Raw genomic sequence first — 22,145 nt, 5'->3', positions numbered from 1 at the left:
TTCATCAAACAGCAGCCATAAATTTCTTCTTCCCTGTCTGATCTCTTTCAAACTTCAAGTTCATTGTTCTGTTTTTCTTCTTCTTTTTTTCTTTCATGTTTGCCAAATTTCCCTCAATTCAAGCTGATTTTCGTATATATTGCTAAGGAACTTGAGTTTGTAAACTATTTGTTTCAAACTAGTCCACCAATTTATGAGTTAAGCAGTACATTCTTTGGAATAAAAAAAAAACAGTTCCATAAGGGGTGGTCGCCAATTCAATGGCGAAATGAGTCAAAATTTTTAGGGGACCAGATGTGGGATATCGAGCAAAATTGACAAAATGTTGCAAGTGAGCAAAGCAAGAGAGAAAACTTTTTACCTATTCAGAAAATAATATATTTCACCCTCCTCTCTTTCTATTTCTTGGTCATGATTTTTTTTTGTGGGGGGCAAGCACCCCTCATCTGTACACTACTTGTTACAATGACTGAATGTGTATCTTTTTTCATACAAATAATAAAAATATGTGTGATGATATATCAAAATAATGTTAAAGCAAAATAATTTGCAACTTTCTAAGAAAAAAGCACAGTATTACATAGGGGCTTTATAGTTACATGGTCATGATATATATACATTCCTAATTCATCATCATCATCCGTGATAGTACAGTCCGTCAGGTTGTGTATCAATGTTTAATGTAAAAAATAATCATCAACCTAAAATAATTTGTAACATGTTTATTCTTAATGAATCTGTCCATTCCCATAATACTCACTTATGTATTAAATGCCATTACCAAAATATGTTTCATCTCAGTTATTACTCAACTCTTTTAGACCCATCGGTCCCCGTATTTGGAACAATTTAATGTCATGCACTACTATGTCATCTTTTAAAGGAAAATAAAACCTTTGGAACAAGATAGCTTGTGTGAAAATAGAAATATCAAAGAAACAGATCAACGAAAGTTTGAAAGAAAACAGACAAATAATGAGAAAGTTATGAGCATTTGAATATTGCGAATACTAATTAATGCAACAAAGATGTGTGATGTCACTTCTGAACAACTATCCCTGTACTTTTTGTATATATTTCACTTAAACTGCCTCTTTTATCACATCTATCAATAGATCCTGTATTCTTTCTATAGGAGAGCATGTAATACAAATTTTCAAAGAATACATTATGGTTAAAGAGTTTGTATCACCATAAGAAAGAGCAAAAAGAGACATTTTGGGGGCATGTTATAGTCCACCAAAGGGAAAGTTGTTCACATGTGACATCACACATCTTTGTCGCATTGCATGGGATCGAGGATCTCCATAGCAATAGTGATCGCAAAATTCAAAAGTTCATAACTTTTTCATTATCTGTCTGATTTTTCTCAAATTTTCTTTGTTCTTATTCTTTGATTTTTCTGTATCCACACAAGTCCACATTTTCAAAAGGTTTCATTTCCCTTTGAGGTTTCATTGAAGAGACAGCTAGTCTCTTCTTATTCCACTTAACTCATTACTTAACTTATTACTTATTTAAGTACTTATGTATGTGTGTCAGGGTGTGTGTGTGTGTATTTGTCTTGTAATGTAACATGTACAACCATGTGTGTGTTTTTTCTATTTTGGGGGACTATGTCCAACAATTTTTTTTACTTAATTTTAGTCTCCAATTTCACCATCAGACTACATCTTGATTGATACATGTTACTTTGTTTATACAATTCATGATTTTATGGATGAAATAAATTGAATTGAACTTGAAAATCACAAAGTACAAACTTTTAAATCCATAATCGTTACTTTTTGATGAGTTTTCGCCAACCTTCATTGATGTTTTTCTCCCTCCTTTGATTTGCTTTTTATTAAACCAACTTGATATGGGGATATCTGCATTAATATTATTGTTTTCCTTTCAATGTTACCATTCATATCACTAAAATTAGATCATATTGCATTAGGGGCGGATCCAGGATTTTCCAAAGGGGGGGGGGGCAAATTTTTCGGAGGAAAATTTTGACAAGCAAAAAAAAAAAAGTCAACCACAAATTAAGGATATTTCGTACCTGAAAAAAGTTGTCTTCAATTTCAAATTTCAAAAGAGGGGGCACACCTCTGTTTTATTGGCATTTTTACATTACAAATTTTAATTTTGCTTCTCAAAGGGGGGGGGGGGGGGGCACGTGCCGGCTGTGCCCCCCTGGATCCGCCTGTGTACTGCATGTATGTTTAATTGCTGATATTTCATTTTTGAAAAAGTGCCTTAAAACATTTTTTACACAAAATCAGTATACTATCAATTTCTGATTTAGAAACCATTTGTTTTAATAAGAGCCATGATACTTTAGGTATGAAATGTATTTACAAACACAAAACAATATATTTTCTGCAATATCACATTACGTTTTCATATCATGATGTAACTGGAAAAAAAACACAAAAAACTATTTTATCACTGTTTCATAAATAAAATTTGTATAAAGTAATATTATCAGTTAAAAACAAAGGTTATATTGAGGCCATAAAGCAATTCCAAGTCAAGACAACTGATATGTATTGGGTGATAATTTCGAACAAAATGGCTCAGATTTGCGCTATTAAATAATTCCCATAGATTATTTTTACTAACTGTAACTCTCACCATCTCAACAATTAAAAAAATATTTGCAAGAAATATAATGAAAAATTGCAAACAGCCCCACCCCCCAAAAAAAACCTAACCACTTGAGAAAAAATGATACCATTTCCAAATATAGCCTCATATGTTAATTTTAGATTGGTACTGTAAATCAACAACTCATATTACATAAGCTCTTCAAATATCTTTTTAAATCTTAAAGTGATAAAAATAATAACTATAACTTACTTAATTCTAGAATTTATAGAGCACAGAAAATATATCTTCTATGACACTGATTTCTTGGTTCTCCCTGTTACAAAATGTTTGACACAATATATCTTACATAATATATAGACCCTTACAGATGAAAATAATTGAGACACAAAAAAGTGATCTCAAAATTTGTACACCTTTTTTGGAATGAATAGGCCTACAGTGTGAAAAACATACAAAACTTGCTCTTTATTTCTAAAGATCAAATTGATACTAACAATTATGATTTGAAAAACTCAAGAAAAAATTTAATTTCATTAAAAATCAAATGTAAGAATAAAAAGATTTTTATAAGTATTTTTGGAAACAGTTATATATATGCACAACATGGATAATTTGCAAATAATGTACGGTAATATCAATCACTATTTTTTAAAATATCATTATGTTATTCCCTCCTACAACAAACTTCACATTAGCTTGAACATGTGGAATCACCATTATTGTAAATTATCAGATAATTCATCCACAAGCTTCTCGACATCTTCAATAATTTCATAAAATACAAAAGAAAGTGTGAGTGTAAGCAAGGAGTGTAAGTGTGTGACATTATCAACTCTCCCATTTACATAAAACCCATTAATTGCATATTTTGTTTTGAGAAATTAAGCATAATATAAAAGTAAAAACGTTTTATGAAATATTTGGTGTTCTGGATGTTTGATTATTGGATCCTCTTGATTCAAAAAGTCAGATCAACATTTTTTAAATATTACATTATATTCATTTATTTTTTAGGGGGGGGGTTGACTTGGTTTTAAGAATGATGCCAAAAGAGAAAAAAAGATTAAGACAACATCCAAATCCATGATTACCAACAGGTAATATTAGTAATACATGTATCTAAATATCAATGACACTTACATGGTTACATATCAAATGTTTTAGTTGCCTTAGAGTAATTCATTAACAGCTAAAATCAATCTGAATTAAAAGAGAAAAATCCAACAAGGATTAACACTGAAAAATTCATCTATCGGGTGTAAAATAAGAAAGTTATGTCATTAAGTATCGCTTAATTTCACAAACCAGTTATATGCACATCCTAGTCGGTATGCAATGAGGGGACTGAGGTAACCACTCACTCACTCACAATTTCTTTTGTATTTTATTATATGAAATATTCATCTTTTTCTCTCCATTGTCCTGTGAATTTTTTTATTCATCCCTAAACATGTGGTATTACCATTGTTTTAACATTTTATGGTTCAGGCAAGTTGGTCCTTATTGTCAAATCTGTAAAAATTGAAATATTGTATAATCCAAACAATAAAAAGCCAAAGCAATAGTCAATGAGGGATATCATCAACTCTCTAATTTGCATGTCAGTGAGTTGTGCATTTAAGTATTTGTAAAAAATAAGCGAAACGTTGTCTTGTTGTAACTTTCCTATTTTCCATCTGATTTTGATAAAATTGTCAGCGTTATGCTTGTTTGATTTTTCTCTATTGATTGAAATCAACATTTTCTGGGGTGGACTTGACCTTTAACCAAACACATCCTTCTTTTCCTCAACTAAAAAGAATTTTAAAAAAGAAATAAAAGAGAAATGTGGCCATTGATGTAGAGTGTACACAGCAACTCTGTCTTGATATAATTTCTCATTGTATAATGGGAACAAGAAAGAAAAAATCGTTATTTATATATCAAGGACTGATGCATTAAAAATAAATAGCAATAATCTTGGAGAGTGTGATTCATTTTCTCAGCTACGATTCTATGGTAATTTGTCAAATTATCTATGTTAGGCATTACCTTACTGTATGTTCCACAGTAAGTATTAGTACAAAGTACATTATGCTGTTTATGTTATCATTACTTAGGAATAAAATAACTTTTGATATAAAATTACTTTTACATACATGTAACATATTTTTTCTCTTCATAATTAATGAGTTTCGGCAAGACTGTAATCTATTGGCAGTGAGCAATGATCTGTTTCTCTATCTCCTCCAAATTTCCAATAACTTGGTTGAGTTGATTTTCATCCATCTCAAACCGAAGATGATCAGGATCCTATGGATCAGGGAACAAAATAGGAGGAAATGTTATCCACCATTGTCAGCATAGTGTAAATATATTTTGAAAGGAAGGCCTAGTTCAGAATAATATTCATTTCTTGAATTGTATTTGTTCTTGGGAACCTACACAAATCATATATAACAAGTTTTCCCAGTAGGTTCTGTTTTTATGATTTAATTTGATTGTACTTTGTGCTTTACTTTGTACTGATGTTATTTGAATATAATAAACAAGTTTTTCTTTGTAATAAATGTTTTTTTATTACGGTATACCTGTTATTCAGGAAATTTAGGCAACAAAAAAGTTTGTTGTAAAAATACCAGAAAAAATAATGAAAATATTGGTATCTAAATATTTTAGGAAAATCCATCAAAGATTAAGTTATTAGAAATTCAAGTTTATGATTTGTGACGTCATGTTCAAGCAGCTGCCCCATATGTTATGTAATATAAAATGCATGAATTTACATTTTTGTTAATGGTCCAAGATGACTAATTTTTTTTCTCCTAGGAGAGAGTGTGAAATGATTTGTCTGTTGATATACTAAGGTTAATTATATACAATTTTCAATTTAATGAGAAAATGACATTTCATTGTTTTTTTATTAATTCACAATACATGGGAAGCTGCTCACATATGATGTCACAAATCAAAAAATTAAACTTCTTATAACTTTTCTAATCTTTGACGGATTTTCCTCAAACCTTCACCAATATTTTGTTATAATTTTTACTGCTTTATTTACAATTATAAGTTTTTTTATTTGTCAGGGTGAACTTCCTCATAAATTACTCTCTTTTATTCAGAATAAATTAACCTTTAAAGATTGGGATGAAGTTACAGGAATAAAATACAGCAAACCTTGAAGAGCAAGAAAATTATCAATCATCGAAAAGAGTCTACTAGGAGTTTAATCTGAAAAACAAAATCAAATGCAATCAAAAATGAAAATACACAACATCTATTGAGTCATGACAGATGAATTAAGTGTGAATTGAAAGTTGAACTTTGCCTATAATTTTACTTGAGATACCATGATAAAAGTAGAAATATATTCTCAATATACTTTACCTTATCTATATGACTATTATTTGCCAGTTTGAGTTCTACAATCGCAGTTGGCATATTAATTTGGTCTATATGTTTGGCTTGGCTCTTTATATCGATTCTCCAGCTGACATCTTTTAGCGTGTTTCCAAATATTGACTGCATTAATGAAATGATGAATTGATAATTACTGAGTGATTTCAACAAGATAAAACTACTCAATAAACATGAAAATGTTCTTTTTTATACATGCACTTGCAACAACCCATTCTCATTTTTTTTATTGAAACATGCTTGCAATAAAAATGTTCTGTAGAATTTAGCTACCCCACCAAAAAAAATACTTTGCAGTAAATAAGAAAAAAATCACAGAAAAGAGAAATTGATGATTACATTTTAAAATATTTTTTTCAATAAATATCACTGAACAATATTAATTGATTAACCAGTTTATCTTTTGAGAAAAAATGTAGACATAAATATACATTATTACCTGTGAAACCACTTTTTCATGTATTTTCGACCTGTTGTTTCTCCAAAACTTTGTAAAAGCTGTTGCCTGTACTTGAGATATCCCACCTTCTTTCTTTTTCATTTGCGATGTTAAGAAAGCCTCAAGCTGGTTGAAATCCATGTCAATTGAGACAACATTCTGTTCAGAATAACAAAGATGAATATTAATTTAATGTCCTGATCAGGAATTTCATTTTGAGAATTAACTAGCACTTTTCTCTTACGAATATAAACCTGGTTCATGATGATCATAATAATAATACATGTACTCATTACAAAAAAATCATAATAAAAATAATACTATGATGATAATAAAATAGTGATGACATTTTATATCAATGATCTATTCACGATACGCTCACATTTTAATGAGCAATTTTAAAATAAATAAAATAATCCTGCAGTTTTGCACCGGCCGACTTCGAGCAATTTCCCCACCAGAAATTGTTCACAAATGTCATAGCAAGTCGCTCGATCACATTTCAAGGTCAATATACCCACCACTTTTATGAATATTGCGATCAGGAACGGCTGTATTTTGGCTTCGATCTTGAGGACATCGCTTGAATCAACCTTAGTCAGACATTGCACGCTTCGATTGGCTTCGCCGTAAAGTAAGCGACCAAAAGATTCGCCTGCGGCATTTTGTTTGCATAATTTGGTTGCTAACATCAATCCATATCAAAATTACGGTACAGTGAAGCCAAGCAAAGCAATGTCTGACTGAGGATTCAAACAATGGCTTCGAAGTTCGAGATCGAAGCCGAATTATTAGTATACAGCCGTTTCCGATCGTGATATTTTTGGAAAACCGGTGTGCATTTGACTTTATTTACCTCGAAATGTGACATTTGTGTACAATTTCTGATGTGGAAATTTGCTCAAAGTTGGCCAGTGGGAAACTGCATTCATAAATAATACCAAATGAAGAGGTAGAGAATATACATTGGGGAGAAGGGAGAGGAGGGGCGAAGAAAATCTGGCCCGAGGGCGAGGCGAGGCCGCGCCGAGCACTTCGAAATAGGTACACCATGCATATTACAACATCTATTCTAATGCGTAGGACTGAACTAAACTAAAGAAAAAAAGTGAGGGCTACTAACCTTGATCAAGCTTTTGCATTTGGTGACCAAAGTCGTGAATTCTTCATTAGAAATATCTGCAAATAGTTCTTCTTTCATATATTCATCAGTGATATCTCCTATCCCAAGATAATCTCGCTTAGCAATGCCATTCAGGAGTCCAAAAAGTTTTGTTGCGGTGGCCTCGTCATCTGCCATCTTGATCAAGTCACATGATGTTGCGGGATCATCTCAAAATATGGAATATAATGAAAGTAATTGCTTCATCCAATAAGGATTCAATATTCATCTAAAAAAATATAAATCGTGAATCAATGACATTTTTGGGTAAGATATTCCTCAAAGATTAAATGGAATATAGACAGAACCAATATATCTCGATATTTATATATTGTTTACACCAAGCGAAATATTGGATCAGGAGATGATCCCTAGCTCGACAGACACAGCGCAAAGCAGAGCTCGGATCCGGGAAAATGATCGTTTTCAGTTTCAATGCCTCCAAGCAACTCCCAGTTTAATAGCTGATTGGAATTAAAATAACGAACAATTATTTTATCTGACACTGTCAATAGTGCATGAGACAAAATGTACAGGATGCGCAGGCCTCTTCTTTATATTCTTGCACAAATATCCAGGGCCAGGGGGAGTGCTTATCAACAACAACACGGTCAACAGATACACAGTTTTTCTCTGCCAGCAACTTGTTCAAGCAGTTTAACAGTTTCATCCCAGAAGCTGGTCTTTTGTTCCAGATGTTATGGATGCATATCAGGTTTTAATTCCTGGAACCATCATGGAAAAGGATTGTCCACCATCAACGAGATAAGGCCTGGAGTTCATAACCCTCGACAGACGGGTGCAACGATGGTGACGATGAACAAAGTTGATTCTGTACCAAAGAAAAAGAGACCTGTTGTTGGAAGTTGGCAGACAACGTCCGAAGATGAGCTGTATGATGTTGTAATTGTTGGAGGTGGAATGGCAGGACAAGCCATGGCTTGTGCTTTGGGTAATGAAAGGTTATTTTTAAAATGTGTGTGGAGACTGGGAGGGATTAGTGTGAGCATCAATTTACAATTAATGTAATTTGTATCCAGTTTCCTTCAACATAATCTCTAGGCCTAGTCAATAAAATATGATTATGAATGTGCAACATAATTCAGAGCCACCACCACACGTACACACACACATGCCTATCAATGTCTCATTTTGATTATTCGCTTTATGATTTGTGTATGGTATCACATGGTATAGATCTACTGTATCAGTTTTAAAATTAAATTTTAATTTGTTTTTATTTATGCAGAGATTGAAAGAGGAAAATAATTGAGATATAGCAAATTGACAAAACCTTACATGTAAATCTTCATAAAGTTTAAAAGTTAATTCCATTAAGTTTTTTTCTTTCTTTTTATGTTGGTGGGTATTTATGGGTTATTATGATTAATTTATCAATTTTGTACAAAATATATTAAAAAAAAAGATTTATAACTTAAATCTTTTTTTTTGCATCTATTCTTAGAATTTCATTGAAGGAAAAGTCAAATTACCATTTTTGTTTTGTTCTGTGTATACGGTACATTGTATCTAGATCTACATGTGTGTAAACCAGTGTAAGAAAAATTCCTTTATGGACAATAAAGTTATTCAATTCAATTTGATTCAGTTCAATTCAATTAAATTCAATTCAAATATTCAACAAACATCAGCTTGAAGCAATGAAGCAAATATAATTTTGGAAATTTGTTTTCATAGATGGTGAATTTAAGAAAATGTGTTTAATACCTTAATACCTTTACTCAAAACTTTAGAGCTGGTGTGGATCCAAGCAGGTGGACTTCCTATGTGCATTCAAATTTACAAATAAAAAGTGTCAAATTGGCTTTTATTTGGAACTATGTCGGGCCTACATGGTAATGTTTTTGCCCAGAATAATTTTTTTCGTCATTCCAGGAACCAGCTAAACAATATTTATTGTCCCCCCCTTTTGCAAGGGTTGTGATTTATTCTCAAGTTTTAACTTGGGATAAACATGACTAGATCTATATCAAGATCAAATTTTGCACATTATGGTCTATGAATTTAGATTTTTTTTTAGTTTCATAGAAAATATCTCTATTGATATCTACTAGCAAAAAAATAAACAGAATTTTTTGTTGATAATTTGCAAATCTAATTAAAGATTCATTATTTTATTATAAATTCTTTTTAAGAGATTAATTTATAATAGTGTTTTCACTGAATTCTGATTGGAGTATCAAATTTGGAAAATGTTTGTACCCAGAATGAGGCATACGGTAGTTTTGTTTTGTTTTTTTTTGGTAATATTTGATAATTTATTTTCATGTTTTTTGTTTATTTTAATAGGTTTTGAATCATCCCTTGGTGACCATAGGATCCTGTTATTAGAACAGGGAAAGAAACCTATCCAGTTGAACGAGCTACCATCTAAGTATAGCAACAGAGTTTGTGCTCTCAATCATAACTCAGTCAAACTTCTTTCAGGTGAGGTATAAACTCTGATATTGGCAGTGTAATATTCTGAAAATTATCTTAACTTTTTTTATTAAGTTGGGTCTTACCTCACATGCAGCTTGCTAGAATTCATTCTGCTTACTTTTGTCATAGAAGTGTTACTCTTAAATTTAAGCATTTAGAATAGGCCTATTTTCCTATATCTTAGTACAGCTCGTATTATGATATGGAAAACACATTTTATTCACCTCATACATAGTACATACCCATTCTTTTATTGTCAACGAGTCATTTAAAGGTTTTTGTATGCTTAGACCAACCTTCCTGAATAATATGGGATTGTTTTTAGCTGATAAACCAATATAACATTTGAGCATCTATCACTGTAGATTGCATAATATTCAGGCATGGATGGGGGGGGGGGGGGTGGCAAATGTGAAATGGGGCATGAGATCCACTTTATTAAGGCCTGTTTTGTGACTTTTTTTTCCAACAAAAGTTAACTGGAAAATGCTCACTATCTGATAATAGCCTTCCCATTTTTAGTCATTTTTTTTTTACATGTGCCTCCCCCCTCTGGTAATTCTTAGATACTCCCAGGTCTCACGCATGATGTGTGAGAGTGAGACTCCCATAAAACGGTCTCTTGCACATCCCCTCAAATCTCTTTCTCACGCATACATCACAGCCTAGCCCCCTATGTATTATACACAATTCCTGTGACCTCAAGCCCCAGAAAATCTCACACATAGCTGGGCCCCGTCATACAAACAGTTACGATTGTTGCAATCGATCGTAACTCTATGGAAATCCATCAGTGTCATAATTTTTCTGCAGGAAATTTGCACAATGTCTTTTGTAAACAAAGAGAAGCACAGCAAATTTTCAAGAAAACAATGAATGCACGAATGTACATCATACAGGTGTAGTTAGAAAATATTTTGAACAAACATGCATAATAGATGTTGATGTTGCTGGCTTTCCATAGTTGCCATTGATCAGATCTATCGCAACTTTTTGTAAGATGGGGCCCAGGTCTGTGAACTTGGCATCTCTGGTTACGATGTTATGTTTATAATTATATTCACTTTACATGTATGCAGATGTAGGAGCATGGCGTCACATGACCGAGATGAGAGTTAAACCATTTCGAAGGATGCAGGTCTGGGATGCTTGTTCTGATGCCCTCATTACATTCAACCAATCAGTCGACCTATCGGAAGACCTCGCTTACGTTGTGGAGAATGACATCACAAATGCTGCCCTCTCCAGACAGCTTCGAGAGGTAAAAGCCAACGTTGAAGTGCAGTATGAGAAGAGGTTTGTGACTATGTTTACTATGATTTTTCTATTCTGGTTTAAAGGGGAAGTTCACCTTGACGAAAAGTTTATTTTAGAAATAGCAGAAAAAATAATTAAAAAATATGCCAAAGGTTTGAGAAACATCCATCAAAGAATTAAAAGTTATTAGAATTCTAATTTTTTTTTTGTGACGCCATATGTGGAGCAGCTTTACTACATGGTTATGGTAAAAAAATCAATGAAATGTCATTTTCTAAGAAAATTTAAAATGGTTTTTACTGTACCTTCAGTATATCAATAGATGAATCATTTCACAACCGTTTCTAAAAATAAAACAAAAATAAGTCATCACGAACCATTAAAAAACTTTTTTAATTTGCATATTTAATATTACACAACATAAGGGGCAGCTGCTCGTTTATGACGTCACAAATCCCAAACTTTAAATTCTAATAACTTTCTTATTGTTTAATGGATTTTCCTCAAACCTTCACCAATATTTTTAATTATTTTTTTCTGTTTTTTTTTTACAACAAACTTTTCTTCTAGGTAAACTTCCCCTTTAATAGCAGGTGAGGGGGTCGTTTTACTAAGGGGGTGTCCCAAGAAAATATTTGCAATCAATTTTAAATTTCTGATGCAAATTAACAATTGATATATCAATTGGAATTAGAGCAAAAAATTTGAACTACTAGTGAAAGCAATGCTCCCAGGGCTTACAGCACCCTGAAACCTACTGGAGGTTCTGACCCTCATATGATGGAAAGGGCAGGCTCCTCGAAGGCATCAACTGTTATGAAAGTAACCGCAATGGATAGTACTAGATGGCTCCAAATGTCGTAAATAGTTTGGCTGTACAGCAGTTAAATATTTGATGTTCTTTTTGTCTTCGTAGACTGAACTCCATCCAGATTCCACCCCAAGGATTGTTTGAAGAGGAGAGTTGGGCTCAGCTTCACCTCGATGATGATAGCATCATCAAGACCAGGCTGGTCATAGGAGCAGATGGAGCAAGGTCTGGTGTCAGGAGACTGGCTGGACTCAAAGAGATAGGATGGGACTATGACCAATGGGGTGTGGTAGCTACACTTCAACTTGCAGAGGTAACTGATTGCAATGTTCAGAGGCGATTATAACAATTATCTAAAAACAAGAAATGAAATGAGATGGGACTATGACCAATGGGGTGTGGTAGCTACTCTTCAATTTGCAGAGGTAACTGATTGCAATGTTCAGAGGCGATTATAACAATTATCTAAAAACAAGAAATGAAATGGGGTGGGACTATGACCAATGGGGTATGGTAGCTACACTTCAACTTGCAGAGGTAACTGATTTGCAATGTTCAGGGGGGGTTAACAATTATTCATTATTCTCTTCTATCACTTAATTTCTTGTTTGGGTTAAAGGCTGTATGTGTTGGGAAACAAGTTGACCAATTTAAAATGTATATTGAGTAGTACTGAGGTCTTAGGGGAATAGGTGGGGTTACTCATTTAATCGAGGTGGGTGAAATTTAAGGGAGGCTTAAGAAGTGGACATGTGCTATGCAAGAACAGTTTATATTTATTTATTTTAAGATAATTCCAATATTTCCCAGGAGAGCGTTTTATCAACATTATTCATCCGCTAACAGAAGAAAGCAGGACTTGTCAGATAACACATTCGACAAGTCCTTTCATGAAACGCTTCCCAGCTCTTTCCAAATATGGATGGTTTTTGCGATAAATTTTACTATCATGAAAATATTCATTCCTAAGAATTGGATTTGGAAAAGAGTACTATTGACTACCTAATTTCATTTATACAGGACATTGTATGGAGATGTAGGATATTACACAGATTTTGGGGGGTTTTGACAATCATATTACATTCAGGAATTACTATTTATGATTCAGTAAAATCAATGCATGTCAATTATATTCTATATTTTTATCACAGCCTACTGAGAATGTTGTAGCTTGGCAGAGATTTCTCCCGTCTGGCCCTATTGCATTGCTACCAGTAAGTGCCTGCTTCTGTGTTGTTTGTTTCAAAAGTGCTCCCCCCCCCCCCCCCAATGATAATAATTAGATTTAAAAAAAAGAAAAAAGAAATAAAAATGAAATAAAAAGAAAATAGATGAATGAAAAAATGAATTAATAAATGAATAAATAAATGAATCAATTAATCAATCAATTGATCATTCAATCAATAAATGAATAAATAAAATAAAAGTACATAGATAAATAATAAATGCATATACAGAATAAATAGATAATAAATACATATACAGAATATAGATAAGGAAAAATCTGATTCTACTGAGGGAAATATTTGTGGTGTCTCCCGAAAATTAAAGCCAGTCAATATTATTATTATTATTATTACCTATAGGCCTTCAGCTGTATGATGTGTAATTCAAGCTATTATTTGTAGCAATTTATGTATTTGCCTGTTGTTACTTCTGAATTTAGATTATTCGTGAATTTGATGAAGTAATCCTGGCTAAGTAATAAATTGTGATGTAAGGTGTATACAATGAAGGCGTGCATCATGCATGGCGCGCATATACACTTAATGCATTAACATCTCTCTACACGTACCCAAGACTTGTGCTTGGGTTTGATTAAAGTGGAATATGGATATCATGGACCGATGACATTCAATTGAACTCTTGATGGGCCATTGTGACGTATTTTCCGTTTAGATTATCAATCAGACAGAAAAAAATATGTGTTTACATCTTGTCTCCAGAATGCCTTATTCAGGTATTAATTTTTTTTTTAATTCTTTAGTTAACTGATGATCAGAGCTCTTTAGTATGGTCAACCAGTAAAGAACATTCCAAGGAACTAGTCAACATGGATGAGCATGACTTCACAGAGGCTGTCAACAATGCATTTGTAAGAAGACTTAATGGCCCGAATTCACAAAGATGGTTTTGAAAACCCACGGTTGAATCCATGGTTTATGCTGATTTCTTTTATAAATTACTCTTAATTTAGCGCGTATCGGGCGCATGTATAAAAAATGTCCAATGCTGATGCACGCTTTTTTCACAGTGCGCTAATTTGACGCCTGTTACCATGGTTAGATACGCTATAGCATTCAAGAGTCCACTATTTGAAGATTGGACTCATCAATTCAAAACAGTGGACTCATGAATAAAATAGCGTGGAAAACCATGGCAACAGGCGTCAATTTGGCGCACTGTGACAAAAGCGTGCATCAGCATTGGACTTTTTTATAATACGCGGTAAAAGAAGCGTAGTTTATACAGGAAATCTGCATAGACCATGGACTCAACCGTGGGTTTCCAAAACCACCATTGTGAATGCGGGCCTATGATTTGACATATTTTTCTCGTGTTTTATTGTTTCAGTTGTAAACTTAGCAACCATGTGCCATTTTGATGGATTCGGAGGCCTGTATTCTGAACTCGGGTTTAAATTCAACTCTGGTCTAAAGTTGTGGATTAACTATGGATAGCCAATTGTGACATAAATCTCAAACAGAAGAGGTTCAATGTATCAGCGCATTTGACTCTCAAATCATCCTTAACTGTGTGGGAAGGATAATAATACAGTTGTTGGAGTAAAAATATAGTTGTTTTCACCATTAAAGAATGAAGAAAGAGCACAGTAAACATTAGAAGCATACAATGTAAACAAAATTTTGACATATTTGGCTTCCCATAAGTTTAGCACAGAGTTAGACCATGGTCTAAATTAAACCCAACTTCAGAATATGGGCCAGAGTGTTTGAACAGGTCACTCATTTTGTTGTGTAAGCTATCCAGGGGCAGTGCCAGGTTATTTTGGTATCTTGAAGGGGTGGGGGACCTCAAGGGATGATCTGTAGGTATATTTTTTCCCCTTGTCAGAATAAAAGAGGAAATGGAGTTATCCAGTCCTGACCTTGCTCTTTGATACTCTTCCTTCTTTTTTCTTCCTATTTCTTCCATTTTGTATCCTCTCTATTCTTTTTCGTTTTCACTAGGCGAAAAATCTTAGGGGGCGGTCAACCCTTGCATTAATGATAATAAATGCAATTTATAGGTGCCATATCCAACTCGTTAGAGGTGCTCAAGGTGAACAAGGGAAGGGGGGATCAAACAAAATATCATTGATAAAATGAGTTATAGAGGTAAGTTTTTAGCTTAATTTTAAATGTTTCAACACACTTGCTATCCCAGATCTCTCGTATGTGAATTGGTAAGGATTATCTCGATATAGCTCTTGAAGTCCTTACACTTACAGCACTTATTCATCCAAAACCTCATTTCTCTGCAATTGTTGTTTCAGTGGGACGATAGTCATCACAACCAGTCTGTTGATGCTGCTACTCAGTTGTTTGAAGGTTTGCTATCGGCTGTTAAACCCGATGGGTCGTCCATCCGTCAGCTACCACCCAGCATCTCTGGGGTAGATGCGAGCAGTAGAGCATCATTTCCTCTTGGACTATGCCATGCTCCAAGGTACATCACAGACAGGGTGGCTCTTATTGGGTAAGTGCCTGGGGATAAAATTGCGTGACGCTTGGGGCAATTTTGCCCCTTAAATTCTCAGAGCCCTTGAAAAAAGAGCGTCCTTATTCATTGTTCATCCAATGTTGCAGATATTGGCCATCGGTAATGAAAAGTCGCTCCGAAACTAAGAAATTAATTTTTTACCTGTATGTATCTGAGATTTAAACCCACTTGGTCTAAAAGCAGATGGTCGATCTAATTCACAGATTGTCTAACACCATCATGGCTAAACCCACTTGGCCTACTTGAAGATGGTCTAATTCTCAGATCATCTAACACTATCATGGCTAAACCCACTAGGTCTACTAGCAGATGGTCCTATTCTCAGATTATCTAATACCATCATAGCTAAACCCACTTTGTCTATTAGCACATGGTCTAATTCACAGATTGTCTAACACCATCATGGCTAAACCCACTTGGTCTACTAGTAGAGGGTCTAATTCACAGATCATCCAACACCATCATGGCTAAACCCACTTGGTCTACTAGTAGATGGTCTAATCCACAGATTATCTAACACCATCATGGCTAAACCCACTTGGTCTACTAGTAGAGGGTCTAATCCACAGATCATCCAACACCATCATGGCTAAACCCACTTGGTCTACTAGTAGATGGTCTAATCCACAGATTATCTAACACCATCATGGCTAAACCCACTTGGTCTACTAGTAGAGGGTCTAATTCACAGATCATCCAACACCATCATGGCTAAACCCACTTGGTCTACTAGTAGATGGTCTAATCCACAGATTATCTAACACCATCATGGCTAAACCCACTTGGTCTACTAGTAGATGGTCTAATTCACAGATCATCCAACACCATCATGGCTAAACCCACTTGGTCTACTAGTAGATGGTCTAATCCACAGATTATCTAACACCATCATGGCTAAACCCACTTGGTCTACTAGTAGATGGTCTAATCCACAGATTATCTAACACCATCATGGCTAAACCCACTTGGTCTACTAGTAGAGGGTCTAATTCACAGATCATCCAACACCATCATGGCTAAACCCACTTGGTCTACTAGTAGATGGTCTAATCCACAGATTATCTAACACCATCATAGCTAAACCCACTTGTGAATCAGTTCCAAAGCAAGACATAACAAGAAGCAAAACTTACTAGGTTGGATTCTTACTTCAATAGCCCTTGTGAATCACATATAGATAAAGAAAAGAACATGGACCAGTTATATTTCAACTCTCTTTGTGTGGAGCATTGTGGCCTAGTGGATTAGTCTCTGGACTTTGAAACAGAGGGTCGTGGGTTCGAATCCCTGCCTTGGCATAATTTCTTTCGGCAAAAAATTTATCCACATTGTGCTGCACTCAACCCAGGTGAGGGGAATGGGTACCCGGTAGGAAGAAATTCCTTGAATGCTCGAGCGCCCGATCAAGGTAGTCGTGCTGAAGCTGGGGTAATAATTACAGGGCCCGCTGGGAGAACAGTTATCGGAACTGAAGTGGCTACCCTGGGTAAATATGCCGTTATTATTATCTTTCAGTAAATTATTTGATCAAAAATTGTCATTGCAGAGACGCAGCTCACAGAGTACACCCATTGGCCGGTCAAGGTATCAACCTTGGTTTTGGTGATGTAACATCCCTAACAAAGACACTATCAGAGGCAGCCTCAATGGGAAAAGATCTTGGTAAGATGATTCACATGACTAGTGTGTATACCATCTTGATCAAATCCAATGTACAGGTAACTCTGCCAAAGTCAATATCTTTTGGGACCACACGAATCTCTTCTATCTTAGGAGAAATCTGACTTCAAAGAGGTTTGACTTTTGGAAGGTTGACTTCCGCGGAATTACCTTCTATAGATTTCTCTTGGTGTGGATATGAAATATACATACTTTGTCTTTAAATGCAGGAAGACTTTATCACTTTTTTATTTTTATTGTTGTTGTATTCAGGTAATTTCCTATCATGTTTGGTATTTAAGGTAAAATAGTAATTTAGGATAAGTTTGTCAACAAGAAGAAAGAAATGTTTAGCTGATTGAGGTACATCCAATAATTTTTTGGGGGTTGGTGGTAATGTACAATTTGCAATTTTCAAAAATGTTTACTTTTTGTTCATGCTTTGGAGCATTGTACTTAAATGCTTCAAGTTATATGTGAGAAATTGAAGTTATTGCTTAGAAAGGTATTGTGCTAAAGCTAGGATAGTAGTATGCAGAGCTAACAAAGAGAAAAAATTGTGTTAGGCACTATATAAATGTAGTCTGCAGACACAGACCCTGATAGAAACTTCAATCAACAAGTGGGTCTTCACACAAGACTAGAACATCTAAAACTTGCTGTTTCAATTTTCTGGCCTTCAGTACACAAGCCATTGTAGGCTGTGTATTCAGCCCACTTAAAGTGATCATTTCACTTTGTTCTGATCTAAAAAAATTCTCATTTTGGTTCTTAAAAATGGGATAAACATTATGGTGTAAAAACACAATCCCAAAAGTTTCAAAGTATCATATCTGCAGGAACTATTTCAAAACTTTGGAGATGTAAACCAAAGTTTGAAAATAATTCGGGGTTGGTTTCAATGAATATGTGTATACAGCCAATCTGTACACTACAACACTTAACTCTGGATGAACCCAATATGACCTACATGTACATACAGTGCGTACAAGGTACACTGAATGTACAGTGGAGCTAATAATAGTGTGTGCATAGGAGAAACACAGCAGAAGGCAGTCAACACATCCAACAGACTTTTTAATTTGAAAAAAACTGGGCATAAGCTGAATGCGTCTTACAGATGGTTCTCAAAATCAGGTTTATAAATTGCTACTTGTGTCTAAATTAGAGTTTTTTTCATCCTATATTGTGGTCTGTTTCAGGGTTTTTGAGGATAAATACAAGCACTCATACACATGTTTTCATCCTTGTTTGAGAACTTTTTAAATCAGCTGCTCACAAAGTGAAACAATCCCTTTAACTCGTGAAGGGTTTGCAGAACAGGTTACTTTAAGTTGCATTATTTTTTTGTCATATCATAGGTTCTGTATCCCATCTTGAGGACTATGAGACAGAGCGTCAGCGTCATGTTCTACCTGTCATGGGTACTATAGACATCCTCAAGAGACTCTACTCGACCAGTAATCCTGCAGCAGTGCTTATCAGGAGTCTAGGACTACAAGTTACTAATGCTCTAGGACCCATCAAAGACCGCATCATTGCTTCAGCTGCAACTTGACATTTTGAGTCTATTGAATGAACTGAGCATTGAAGTAGGACTGTGCTGAAACAACTCTTAGGCCCAAGATACACATACGTCGAAAGGTGGACCGAGGCCGGCCCGAAGGTGGCTCGACGTATCTGTATATGCTCACTATTTTTTACTGCCGAACCGGACTGAGTACACCTAAAAGGCGGCTTGACCACTGAATTACATGTAGAAAAAGGTATAACAGCGAACAATAGTTATTGCTAACGAACAATAGAAAATGTCGACGTGAAAAGACAGGCACAAGTGTCACTTGAATAGTCGTCCTGGATAAAGAATCTCAAAGCGTTTTGTCTACTTCTGGTGTATGTGTAACACCACCCTAATTATAGACTTTAGACCGGTTGCGGAGGCTGCTTCAAACCGGACGCATGTGTATCTTGGGCCTTAGATGGGCCAGTTATGTAACTTACTGCTTTGGAAAATGACTAAATGATAGCATATCAGAGGACGGTGAGATAGTTTGAAGCAGATTCCAAAACTATTCAAGGATTGGATAGTTTCTGTGGAAGACCATTGTGAATTATTGAGTAAGAAGTAGAAATTGGACAAGATATAGTTTGTTAAATCCTAATTGAGGCTAATCAGGTTATGACTGCAAATACTGTCTGTCACCATTTCCTTTCTATAGTATGTATTCCAAAATGGGATGCAACTTGGTAAAATCTTCCTCACTTTTCTTCCATTGTCATTAAAATCCTTTCCACTAAAAACACTTTCACTATAACGCTTTTCACGACTTATTGCTGGGGGCACTGCAAATCTAAAGATGTTTATAGTACTTCATGGAAAGCCTATTACTAAAGGATAATTTTGGAAAAATGTGTGTGAAATTTAGTTTTTTAAGACATGTATGAATCAAATAGAATGATTTACATCTAGGGCCAATGTTTAACGTTTCATCCAAAAAAAGTTACATAGCTTAATCCTCAAACCTGTGAATCAATTTGTAACTTCACCATGTAGCTTTGGATTACAGGTGCACACTACAACCCACAATTTGAAAATATGTTCAACTTTTTTTAATACACTTTTTTTTTAGTTTTGCCCTCTTAATGTTATATCATTATAGTGTGAATTTGACATTGTTTTAAAAGAAAGGATGTCAACTCTCAGTTTGCCTATATAGTAACTGGAAATTTCAGTTTTTTATAGAATGGCTATAACTTTGGGCATTTGGAGAATGTTGGATGTAATAATCTTTCAAATGTGTAATACAGGCCACAGAATATTATAGGCATATTCTGTGTTATGATTGGATAAGGCATGCATGTGGCAGCTTAAGGGTTGATAAAGACACAAGCTTATGTCTGGTCAAAAAGAGATTAATCCACTCTCTTGATTGCCAAGTGATTTGTATTTATGGATAACATTTTTTTTAATTAAAGAACAAAAATTTGATTCTATAATGCCTTCCACTGGTGTGAATATTTTTTCCTTTGTGTAACCGATATTCTTCTTCATCATTGTCATCACCATCATGATAACCAAGGCCCCTACCATCACCATCATCATCATCAATCATCATCATCTTGATCATCATCTTGATCATCATAATTACCATCACCATCATCATCATCTTGATCATCATCATCATCTTCATCAACATCATCATCATCACCACCACCAGCATAATCACTATCATCTTTTTTTGGGGGGTGGGGGGTGGGAGGTAGCTGTAGACTATTCCCACATATTGCAAGTTAACATTGCAGTGAATACAACAGCACATAATGATTCATTCTATACATGATTTAAAAACCGTTTTTGATATGGTATTTTTATATCTTTGCACAAAAAGAAAGTCATACAAAAAGCCACTTTTGACCATGCAATCTTAAGAGAAATAAGGTTACAATTTATTATCTTACTATTACATTTATAATTTATAGGATAAAAAGTACACAGCATATGTCATTCAAGATAAGATGAATTTCTTAATAATTCTTACAATACATTACAATTAAAATACAAGGAAAATAAAAGTTGATTTCACAAGGCATCTGTTCACTAACATTACCAAGGAAGACGATTTTGTTTTGTTATGTGGCATATAACAAAACACTTCACAAAAAATAATTGAAATTACCGGCCTTGAATAAATTTTTCATCAGATCAAGAATTTTCCTGAGATTACCAACACATAATGGTCATGAACTCAGTAAGTAGTGACTCGACCAAAGCACTGCTAATAAAGACTTTCTTAAAAATATCTTCTTGGATATGTGATTTTTTCCCGATGTTTAGAATCATTGAAATATTATTTAAATTAAACAATGATGGCACAGATATTTATAGATTAAACAGTATAAGAAGTAAATTTAATTTTTTTTCTCACAACTATCAAACCAGGAGTACGTAATTTAGTGACAAGAAATAGCTATGACAGAAAGCAAAAATCCAAATAAAAGCTTACAATTTTGCACATCTTAGAGTATCTTAGCACCATCTTTTTGTTATTAATTTTTAACTGTTTTGTATGACTATACTTCCCATAGAACACACACTCCACCTTGTCAAGGACATCATTTGTTACTACCTCAAAACCAGATTACACTTTGTCGCTTCCACATACACCAGGGATATGCATAGACAAAGTATTCAAAATCATCTAACAAGGATCATAATTTTCAAAAATCAGTAGAGAAACTTGAAATATGAATGCCTTAAAGCTTGGCATTTCATAAGACTTAAAGGGGAATCCAGCCTTGGCCATAAAATGTTGTGTTGGGAAGGAGAAAAATAAATCAAATAGAATGGTGAAAGTTTGACAGAAATCAGACAAGCAATAAGAAAGTTATAGCTGCTTTAAAATTGAGATCACTAATACTATGTAGATTTCAAATTGGCAACTGTGTAAGTAATTTATGACAAGGGGCAAGGACAACTTTCCCATAGACCAAGTACTTTATTATCAGGGATTTGTGGTTCCCCTGGGGCAGTAATCTTAATATAACCGAGGTAGTATATTGTTTTATGTCCTCATGAAACAAAAATATAATTGAAATAAAACTTTTGGGAAAAATGACATTTTAGCAGAGCTGCCAACCACACTTCAACAAAAATC

At 34.3% G+C, this 22,145-nt stretch overlaps 2 protein-coding genes across 2 annotated transcripts; one reads left to right on the top strand and one right to left on the bottom strand.

The window, feature by feature from the left end:
* Positions 1 to 2,281: 2,281 nt before the first annotated feature.
* LOC129264411 (COMM domain-containing protein 1-like) lies at positions 2,282 to 8,449 on the bottom strand. Its single transcript, XM_054902290.2, has 4 exons — positions 7,560 to 8,449; positions 6,437 to 6,595; positions 5,968 to 6,102; positions 2,282 to 4,890 (listed from the first exon to the last, which is right to left on the bottom strand). The coding sequence occupies exons 1-4, from the start codon at positions 7,734 to 7,736 to the stop codon at positions 4,789 to 4,791; spliced, it is 573 nt and encodes a 190-aa protein (XP_054758265.2). The 5' UTR covers positions 7,737 to 8,449; the 3' UTR covers positions 2,282 to 4,788.
* Positions 7,469 to 20,487, top strand: LOC129264410 (ubiquinone biosynthesis monooxygenase COQ6, mitochondrial-like). The gene is made up of 9 exons (XM_054902289.2): positions 7,469 to 8,550; positions 9,909 to 10,046; positions 11,120 to 11,336; positions 12,214 to 12,421; positions 13,260 to 13,322; positions 14,096 to 14,203; positions 15,605 to 15,807; positions 17,378 to 17,493; positions 18,852 to 20,487. The coding sequence occupies exons 1-9, from the start codon at positions 8,127 to 8,129 to the stop codon at positions 19,046 to 19,048; spliced, it is 1,674 nt and encodes a 557-aa protein (XP_054758264.2). The 5' UTR covers positions 7,469 to 8,126; the 3' UTR covers positions 19,049 to 20,487.
* The last annotated feature ends 1,658 nt before the right edge of the window (positions 20,488 to 22,145 follow it).

The sequence above is a fragment of the Lytechinus pictus genome, chromosome 7, assembly GCF_037042905.1.
Source record: "Lytechinus pictus isolate F3 Inbred chromosome 7, Lp3.0, whole genome shotgun sequence".
Taxonomy (NCBI): Eukaryota; Metazoa; Echinodermata; class Echinoidea; order Temnopleuroida; family Toxopneustidae; genus Lytechinus; species Lytechinus pictus.
The sequence above is the reverse complement of the archived record's forward strand: the minus strand, read 5'-3'. Positions and strand labels throughout refer to the sequence as shown.

Coding starts and splice junctions, on each gene's coding strand:
- LOC129264411 (XM_054902290.2), bottom strand. CDS start 7,736: ATGGCAGATGACGAGGCCACCGCAACAAAACTTTTTGGACTCCTGAAT. Junction 6,103..6,436: donor ATGAAAAAGTGGTTTCACAG/GTAATAATGTAT, acceptor TCATTAATGCAG/TCAATATTTGGAAACACGCT. Junction 4,891..5,967: donor ATAATAGTCATATAGATAAG/GTAAAGTATATT, acceptor CCTGATCCATAG/GATCCTGATCATCTTCGGTT.
- LOC129264410 (XM_054902289.2), top strand. CDS start 8,127: ATGTACAGGATGCGCAGGCCTCTTCTTTATATTCTTGCACAAATATCC. Junction 10,047..11,119: donor CTCAGTCAAACTTCTTTCAG/GTGAGGTATAAA, acceptor ACATGTATGCAG/ATGTAGGAGCATGGCGTCAC. Junction 12,422..13,259: donor CTACACTTCAACTTGCAGAG/GTAACTGATTGC, acceptor TTTTTATCACAG/CCTACTGAGAATGTTGTAGC.